Source organism: Vicia villosa, linkage group LG2 (genome assembly GCF_029867415.1).
Source record: "Vicia villosa cultivar HV-30 ecotype Madison, WI linkage group LG2, Vvil1.0, whole genome shotgun sequence".
NCBI lineage: Eukaryota > Viridiplantae > Streptophyta > Magnoliopsida > Fabales > Fabaceae > Vicia > Vicia villosa.
This window is the reverse complement of record NC_081181.1, coordinates 151,586,421-151,596,037: the sequence shown is the minus strand read 5'-3', so window position 1 is coordinate 151,596,037 and position 9,617 is coordinate 151,586,421. Positions and strand designations below refer to the sequence as shown.

Genomic DNA, 9,617 nt, shown 5'->3' with positions numbered 1-9,617 from the left:
ATAAAATAAAAATAAAAATAAAATTGTTAGAAGCAAATAAAAGTAAAAATGTTAGAGGTGGGATTTGAACCCGGGACCTTGCACTTGCAAACCTTACTTTCTTACCGATCGGGCAATGTCAATTATTTAAAATAAAATGACATGAAAATATATGTGGGCAAATTTTGGGGTATGACAGTAACATTCAAACAGAAGGGTGAGAATTCAAATTATTATGAGAAAGTATAATAAGTATAATGATTTAGTTAACAACCATATGAATTCAACACACTTCACATACTCATATAAATAACATTATCTCATATTTCACATGTTAAGTATACAACAAGACTCAATAGTATAATCTTCAAAAGAATTCAATACTATTATTCTAAATATACACACCAACCATCATTATCACATATTCGTATGTATTCACAAAAGTCATATATCCAAACGGGTGCAGTTACCGTGCATAGATAAAAATCTATGCACCATGCATAGATTATTATGGACCCTTGGATCAAATTCTAGACATCAATTGTTATTACTCAATACTCAATACTCACCACTCAATACTCAATACTAGATTAAAAAAACATGATCCAATGGCTTTGGTAGGCTTATGCATGGTGCATAAGGAAAATCCTTATGCATATTAGCCAAAGGCTATCCAAACATCACCAAATTCAACTATCACATCACATAACGCTAATGTGACTCAATGCAAGATATGTAACTCTATGCATGTGGTACCCAATATGAACCCAAAGTTTCACCGCTTTCCGATTCAATATCTAGAATCCAAGCCACGCTTCCGATATGGACAAGATCAAAGCCAATACGCCTATCTCTAATTAAGGATCACGTCTGCTACGCCTATTTCCATTCAAGGATCAACGTCTCTTACCATGTGAACCCACATTTTCACCGCTTCCACCATAAAGTCGGCCATGCTATGAATGTATGTACAAATACCAATAATATATGCAATTAAAATTATCTCATCAATCTTAACTTACCGCATACCACGATAATCCAACTCTATGATTTATCCACCAATTATACACAACATTCACAACACATATATATCATTCACATATAAAGGCTAATAATCAATTACGATTCGCAAAATACAATTAACACTAGTAACCATATGATCTCATGTTAATCCACCTACCAAATAACAATTTCAACAAAGCACAACAACCATTACATATCCAATCACAAACATCATGAATATATCTTCGCATATCATGTTAACAATTGCTATTTATCATTTACCAAAACATATCACACATATGAATAATTCCATGTTATCCCACACAATCACATTATAATCAATCAATCATGTTCCAATCAATCCTATACCATCATATAGAACATCCCAATAGCTTCCTAACGCTTCAAACAGTGCATAAAAAGGAGTTACGGATCAAAAGTTATGATATTTTGAAGTTTCACAAAAATTCATGTTTGCTGCTGGGAACCGGGTTCACAGACCTTCTGTCTGCTAAAAACACATTTTTTGATATGGGAACCGGTTCCCCCCTTTTGGGAACCGGGTTCCCCTGCACGAGAACCTCAAAAAACCCATTTTCTTGTTGTTACAGAAATGCACATTCAACACCCAAAATTCCCCATTTTCCCAACAATCTCACCACATTTATGGGTCAATTTATACACTTATAATAGCACTCAATTCAACACAACTCTCATTATCAATTCCTCTCATTCAACATCATAAATTCATCAAAACATGATTAATAGCACAAATCTCATAAGTTCAACATAAACCCTATATTTCTAGGTTTTCATGAAAATGGTAAAAGGAAGAAGATGATTATACAACACATACACTACCAAATCATACTAACCCATGATGAAATAGATTCTCCCCTTTACCTCTTTGATTCTTCAAACCCTAGTTTTTGCTCTTCTCTTCCCTTTTGATTTTCTTCTACTCTTTTCCTCTTCTCTTCTTTCTTCCCCAAAAATTGCTAAAGTTATGAAAATGTTATCTCTATTCTCCAACCCTTACTATCTATTTCTCTTCTTAATGAGCTTTCTAACTTAGTACCTGTAACGCCCGGAAAAATAGTTATTTGCTTAATTTAGATATTTGTGATGTTTTCTGAAATTTTTGCGTTTTGGGACGATTTAGTCGGTATTAGTTCGGGATAGCGGATCGACATTTAATCGATAATTTTAATATTTTTAGTATTAGAAATATTAATGAGGTAATATTTAGCGTTTTGAGAATTTTCTGAGTAATTAAGTTTAGACTGGAAATATGAGACACTGAGTAATAAGTCGGTATATTAAAATAATCGAATTTTATTTTAATGGAGTTTTAGTGGAAGTATTATTTTTATGTTAAGTGTGGAAATAATATTGGGCTTAATTAATGACATCTTTAGATATTAAGGGGGTATATTTTATTAGGCCCATTTGGGTATGAAATAATTAAAATAGTTTATTTTTTTGAAAATAGAAGTAGATGAGGGGTAGTGTCTCAGTAGAAGAAAAAGAAGAGGAAACCGAGGAAAGAAGAGGAGAGAAAGGGAAAAGAGGGGTTAGGGTTTGAAGAGGAGACCCAAAGTGTTGCTCTAAAGTGTCATTTTCTCCAATTTTTCCATTGAAACTTCTTAGAGCTGCACTCAATCCAAGGTAAGGGGGGATTCTTACTACCTAAATGGGAATATGATGAATTTTATGTGGGTTTAGGGTATAGATTGGTCATTGTGTGGTGTTAATTTTGTTTCTGCCACCGTTGAAATTGCTTGTTACTATTCATTTAAATTTTGAATTTCTGATGAATAGATCCGTATTTTGTTATGATGTTCCTGGGAGTGTTGTTTGGTTCATATGTTGTTCCGTTTCTTTTATGATGTACCGCTACTGTAGCTTAAATTTATTTTTCATGAGTGCCATGTTAAAGACCATGTACCACTCACTTACTGTAGCTTAAATCTTACAAACACTAGCCAATTACGTTTCATGCCATGCTTTTGCTGTCTTGCTTTCTTTTCCATCCCATGTTTTACTACTACTACTACTTAGGATATATATATATATATATATATATATATATATATATATATATATATATATATATATATATAATGGCATGTATAAATAATGAACTATAATAATAAAAAGAAAAATAATTGAGAATGGGAGAGTGCTAGAAGGTTATTATGTGACTTTATTTTCTTTTCTATGTCATTTTGGGTTCTATTATTATGCTTAATAAAAATAGTAGTAAATAAGAAAATGAAATTGTAAATTGATAAATAAATTGAAAATAGAATATTGAATTGGAATTTATATAATATGATTATTAATTGGTTAATTTAATTAATAGTAGAATTAATTTCAATAAGTCTAGTTGGTTAGAAAATACTTAGACTTAGATTAATTATTCGGTTTATCGGTAAATTGCGATATCTTGAGAATTTGACCGTAAATGTGTTTTGGTTGAACATTTACGTTGAGAATAATATATTGAGATGTCAATGATGTTGTTTTGATAATTAAAGTTATCTCTAATTGAGTTAGATGTTAATTCGGGAGTTGTTTTGGCTTATTTAATATATTGGCATATTGTGATTATTTTGCGAATTGGTTGCAATTTGTGATTTTGTTTTGGATGCTTTTGTTGCGATTAATGTTGTGATTTCCAATATGATTATTTTGTACATTCTAATGTGAATAGCCTCATAGTGTGAATTATAGCAAATTTTGATATTGTGTATATAACGCCATGAATTGATAAGTTGTGTTGTGAGCCTTTGGCTAAAGTGGAACGGTGTGACGTTGATATGTGACAGTGGTTGTGTTGTTGATATGTCGTTGTTTCGTTGTCGAATTGTGGTAGTTGTATATTTCCGCATAGCATAGCATAACATAAAGTTGAACGGTGTGATGTTGATATGTGACCGTGTTGAAGGCTTTGCCTTATGCCTCGGAATTACTGGCAATGTTCTAAGTTGGGAGTTTTACTCCAATGGTACCACATGCATATGCATAGTTGAGTCGCATTCGAGTCTTTGTTAGTTGTTGTTGGTTGAAGTTGTTGTCTATGCATTGTGATGCTTATGTGTTGATTTGTTGAAGACGCCGATGTGTTGATATCAAGACTATTCTTTAATGATGTTCTTTGTGTCGTTTATGTTGATGTTGTGTGAAACGGTGATTCATTTATATTCCTTACCTAATATATGATTTATCATAATCCTATTTATATAGTTTGATATCTCACCCTTTCTGTTTGAATGTTGCCTCCACGTGGATAACGTGCAGGTAATCCAGATGAGTAGCTGTTTCCGCTTATAGTTGAGTTTTGGGTGTCATTGCTCTGATACGTAGCACTTGGGGGGAAATGAACACTTGCTTGATGTTGTTATTTGCTTATTGAACCTTATGATGTATTTGAGGATCTGTTTGTATTGTTTCGTTTTATGATTCAAAAGATGTTATGTATTCATTGTTGAATCATTGTGAATCTGTTGCATGTTGAACCAGAGTTTGGGTTATGCTATGAATACTATGTTATTCAAAAGTTGAGATATATGTTATGAGTTTGTTCACTCCAATCCTGATAGTGTTATGTATTAGTTTAAAAAGCATGACAGGTTTATGTTTATGTTGAATGTGTGACATCCTGATTCTGTTGAGAATTGTTATACTCTGATTTTTCCGCATAAATGTTTGGGGTAGATTTGGGGTGTTACATTAGTGGTATCAGAGCAGGTCGGTCTTGTCCGGCCAAGTGTCGAGTCGTAGTGTAGTCTAACAATCGTGTATTGTTGTTTGTGCTGAATTATTTTTGTGTTGTAGTGACGTTATGGCTGGGAGGAATGATGCTGCGATAGCTGCTGCTTTGGAAGCGGTGGCTCAGGCTATGCAAAACCAACCGAATGCTGACGAGAATGCTGGATCTCGTAGTTTGGCGACTTTCCAAAGGGAGAATCCACCGGTGTTCAAGGGTACGCATGACCCTGATGGTGCTCTTGATTGGTTGAAGGAGCTCGAGCGAATCTTCCGTGTTATGGATTGCACTCCTGCTCAGAAGGTCAGATATGGAACTCATATGCTGGCTAAGGAAGCTGATGATTGGTGGTTGGAGACGCTTGCTAGGTTGGAGTTTTCAGGTGAGGAAGTCACTTGGAATGTGTTCCGTAGGGAATTTCTGAGGAAGTACTATCCTGAAGATGTTCGGGGTAAGAAAGAGATAGAATTCCTAGAGTTGACGCAAGGGAACAAGTCCGTGACTGAGTATGCTGCCAAGTTCACTGAGTTGATTAAGTTCTATCCTCACTTTGATGGCGAAGGTGCTGAATTTTCTAAGTGCATCAAGTTTCAGAATGGGTTACGCTCGGATATCAAGAAGGCTGTTGGGTACCAAAAGATCCGTTTGTTTCCTGATTTGGTTGACAGTTGTAGGATCTTTGAGGAAGATAGTAATGCTCATCACAAGATGGTTAGTGATAGAAGGGGCAAGAATCAACAGAGCCGTGGGAAACCATATGATGCCGGTAAAGGAAAACAAAGAGTTACTCATGGTCAGAGGTCTAGTGGGGGAGATGCTCCTGCTAGGATTGTATGCTTCAAGTGTGGTCAACCTGGTCATAAGAGTAATGCTTGTACTGCTGATGCGAGGAAGTGTTTCAGATGTGGTAAGATGGGACATGCAATGTCTGATTGCAAGCATAAGGACATGGTATGTTTCACGTGTGGCGAAGAGGGACACATTGGTAGCCAGTGTCCAAAGAAGAAGGCACAATCCGGTGGAAAGGTGTTTGCTTTAGCTGGGACTCCTACAACTAGTGGAGACCGACTCATCAGAGGTACATGTTTCATTAATAATACTCCTTTAATCACTATTATTGATACTGGTGCTACTCATTGTTTTATTGCTTCTGATTGTGTTGAAAGATTGGGTCTTATATTGTCTTCCATGAATGGAGAGATGGTTGTCGATCTTCCAGCTAAGGGATCGGTGACTACTTCTCTGATGTGTTCAAAGTGTCCTTTGTCGATCTTCGACAAAGACTTTGTTGTTGACTTGATTTGTTTGTCGTTGAGTGGATTAGATGTGATCTTGGGTATGAATTGGTTAGAGTATAACTATGTTCATATCAACTGTTTTAACAAGTCCTTGAGGTTTTCTTCTCCCGAGGAAGAAGGAGTTGGTTTGTTGACTGGTAAGCAGTTGAGGCAATTGATGCAAGACGAAGCACAAATGTTCTCGTTGATGGCGTCATTGTCTTTTGAGAATCAAGTTAGAATTGACGAGTTAAAGGTGGTGCGAGAATTTCCTGATGTGTTTCCTGATGAAATTCCTGATGTACCTCCAGAAAGAGAAGTTGAGTTTGCGATTGATCTTGTACCTGGTACCAGACCTGTTTCTATGGCACCGTACAGGATGTCTGCATCTGAGCTATCTGAACTGAAGAAGCAATTAGAAGAGTTGCTTGAGAAAAAGTTTGTAAGACCAAGTGTATCACCGTGGGGAGCGCTCGTGTTGTTAGCAAAGAAGAAAGATGGAAGTATGAGACTTTGTGTTGATTATCGGCAATTGAATAAAGTGACGATCAAGAACAAGTATCCGCTTCCAAGAATTGATGACTTGATGGATCAATTGGTGGGTGCTAGTGTGTTTTCTAAAATTGATTTGAGGTCAGGATATCACCAGATTAGAGTAAAAGAAGATGATATTCAGAAGACCGCGTTCAGGACTCGGTATGGACACTACGAGTATTCGGTGATGCCCTTCGGTGTTACTAATGCGCCGGGAGTATTCATGGAGTACATGAACCGTATTTTTCATACTTACTTGGATCGGTTTGTAGTGGTATTCATTGATGACATTTTGATTTACTCTAAATCTGAAGAAGAGCATGAAGAGCATCTGAGAATTGTGTTGCAAGTTCTGAAAGAGAAGCAGTTGTATGCCAAGTTGTCTAAGTGTGAATTCTGGTTGCATGAAGTTAGTTTCCTTGGTCATGTCATTTCTGGTAGTGGCATTGCCGTGGATCCTTCTAAAGTTGATGCTGTGTTACAATGGGAAGCTCCGAAGTCAACTACTGAGATTAGAAGCTTCTTGGGTTTAGCCGGTTACTATAGACGGTTTATCGAGGGATTTTTTAAATTGGCACTTCCATTGACAAGATTGACTTGCAAGGGAAAAGCTTTTGTGTGGGACATTCGATGCGAAGAAAGTTTCAATGAGTTGAAGAAGAGGTTGACGTCGGCTCCGGTTTTGACTTTGCCTAATCCAGGAGAGCCTTTTGTTGTGTACTGTGATGCTTGTTTGATGGGGTTAGGTGGCGTGCTTATGCAGAATGGTAAAGTGGTTGCTTATGCGTCTAGGCAATTGAGAACTCATGAAAAGAATTATCCTACGCATGATCTAGAGCTAGCTGCAGTGGTCTTTGTGTTGAAAATTTGGAGACATTATCTTTATGGTTCGAGATTTGAAGTGTTTAGTGACCATAAGAGTTTGAAGTACCTTTTTGATCAGAAAGAGTTGAATATGAGGCAGCGAAGGTGGTTAGAATTATTGAAGGATTATGATTTCGGTTTGAATTATCATCCCGGAAAAGCTAATGTTGTGGCCGATGCTTTAAGCCGAAAGACCTTGCATATGTCGGCTATGATGGCTAAGGAATTGGAGTTGATTGAGCAGTTCCGAGATTTGAGCTTAGTTTGTGAAGTGACACCGCATAGTGTTATGTTGGGAATGTTAAAGATTAACAATGACTTTCTCGACAATATCAAAGAGGCTCAGAAGCTAGATGTGAAGTTGGTGGATTTGATGGTAGGAACCGATCGACTTGAGAAGGATGATTTCAAGTTAGATGCGCATGGTGTGTTGAGATTCCGAGATCGTATTTGTATTCCTGATGATGAAGAGATTAAGAAAGTGATTCTTGAAGAGAGTCATAGAAGCAGTTTGAGTATTCATCCAGGAGCTACAAAGATGTATCAAGATTTGAAGAGTTTGTTTTGGTGGCCTGGTATGAAACGTGATGTGGCACAGTTTGTGTATGCTTGTTTGACTTGTCAGAAGTCAAAGATTGAGCATCAAAAGCCTGCAGGGTTGATGCAACCGTTAGAAGTTGCAGAATGGAAATGGGATAGCATTTCGATGGACTTTGTAACAGGATTACCTAATACCTTGAGAGGATTTGATTCAATCTGGGTGATTGTTGATAGGCTTACGAAGTCGGCACACTTTATACCTATTAACATCACATTCCCGATTGCGAAGTTAGCAGAGATATATGTCAGGGTGATTGTAAAGTTGCATGGTGTTCCTTTGTGTATTGTGTCGGATAGAGATCCGAGGTTTACTTCTGATTTCTGGAAGAGTTTGCAAGAGGCGTTGGGTTCTAAGTTGAGGTTGAGTACGGCGTATCATCCACAGACAGATGGTCAGACCGAGAGGACTATTCAGTCATTGGAGGATTTATTGAGAGCATGTGTTCTTGAGCAGGGAGGTTCGTGGGATACGTATCTTCCGTTGATTGAGTTCACTTACAATAACAGTTATCATTCTAGTATTGGGATGGCACCTTTTGAGGCGTTGTATGGTAGGAGGTGTAGGACTCCGTTATGTTGGCATGAATCGGGTGAGAGTGTGGTACTTGGACCCGAGATTGTTAGGGAGACTACTGAGAAAGTGAAGCTTATTCGAGATAAGATGAAAGCTTCTCAAAGTAGGCAGAAAAGTTACCATGACAAGAGGAGGAAAGATTTGGAATTCCAAGCTGGTGATCATGTATTTTTTAGAGTCACACCTGTGACTGGTGTTGGGCGAGCTCTGAAGTCTAAAAAGCTCACTCCTCGTTTTATTGGTCCGTATCAGATATCAGATCGAGTTGGGAGAGTGGCTTACCGTGTGGCGTTACCGCCAAAACTTGCTAATTTGCACGATGTGTTTCATGTGTCACAACTCCAAAAGTATGTTTCCGATCCGTCTCATGTGATTCAGATGGACGATGTGCAAGTGCGTGATAATCTCACAGTGGAGACGATGCCTGTGCGAATTGTGGATCGTGAGATGAAGGTTCTAAGAGGTAAAGAGATTACATTGGTGAAAGTTGTCTGGTTAGGAGCAGCTGGTGAGAGCTTGACATGGGAATTAGAGAGCAAGATGCGAGATTCCTATCCCGAGTTATTTGAATCACGTAAATTTCTATTTTCGAGGACGAAAATATTCTAGTGGGGGAGAGTTGTAACGCCCGGAAAAATAGTTATTTGCTTAATTTAGATATTTGTGATGTTTTCTGAAATTTTTGCGTTTTGGGACGATTTAGTCGGTATTAGTTCGGGATAGCGGATCGACATTTAATCGATAATTTTAATATTTTTAGTATTAGAAAAATTAATGAGGTAATATTTAGCGTTTTGAGAATTTTCTGAGTAATTAAGTTTAGACTGGAAATATGAGACACTGAGTAATAAGTCGGTATATTAAAATAATCGAATTTTATTTTAATGGAGTTTTAGTGGAAGTATTATTTTTATGTTAAGTGTGGAAATAATATTGGGCTTAATTAATGACATCTTTAGATATTAAGGGGGTATATTTTATTAGGCCCATTTGGGTATTAAATAATTAAAATAGT

At 37.0% G+C, this 9,617-nt stretch overlaps 1 protein-coding gene across 1 annotated transcript; it reads left to right on the top strand.

Annotated features, from left to right (window-relative positions):
- Positions 1–5,032: 5,032 nt before the first annotated feature.
- Positions 5,033–5,945, top strand: LOC131650341 (uncharacterized). Its single transcript, XM_058920055.1, has 3 exons — positions 5,033–5,553; positions 5,656–5,831; positions 5,920–5,945. The coding sequence occupies exons 1-3, from the start codon at positions 5,033–5,035 to the stop codon at positions 5,943–5,945; spliced, it is 723 nt and encodes a 240-aa protein (XP_058776038.1).
- Positions 5,946–9,617: the final 3,672 nt, after the last annotated feature.

Excerpts from the sequence above, each read along its gene's own strand:
- LOC131650341 (XM_058920055.1), top strand. The coding sequence starts at position 5,033 with ATGGATTGCACTCCTGCTCAGAAGGTCAGATATGGAACTCATATGCTG. Across the intron at positions 5,554-5,655 it reads AGAGTTACTCATGGTCAGAG|ATGTGGTAAGATGGGACATG; the intron begins GTCTAGTGGGGG and ends GAAGTGTTTCAG. Across the intron at positions 5,832-5,919 it reads TGGAGACCGACTCATCAGAG|ATTGGGTCTTATATTGTCTT; the intron begins GTACATGTTTCA and ends TTGTGTTGAAAG.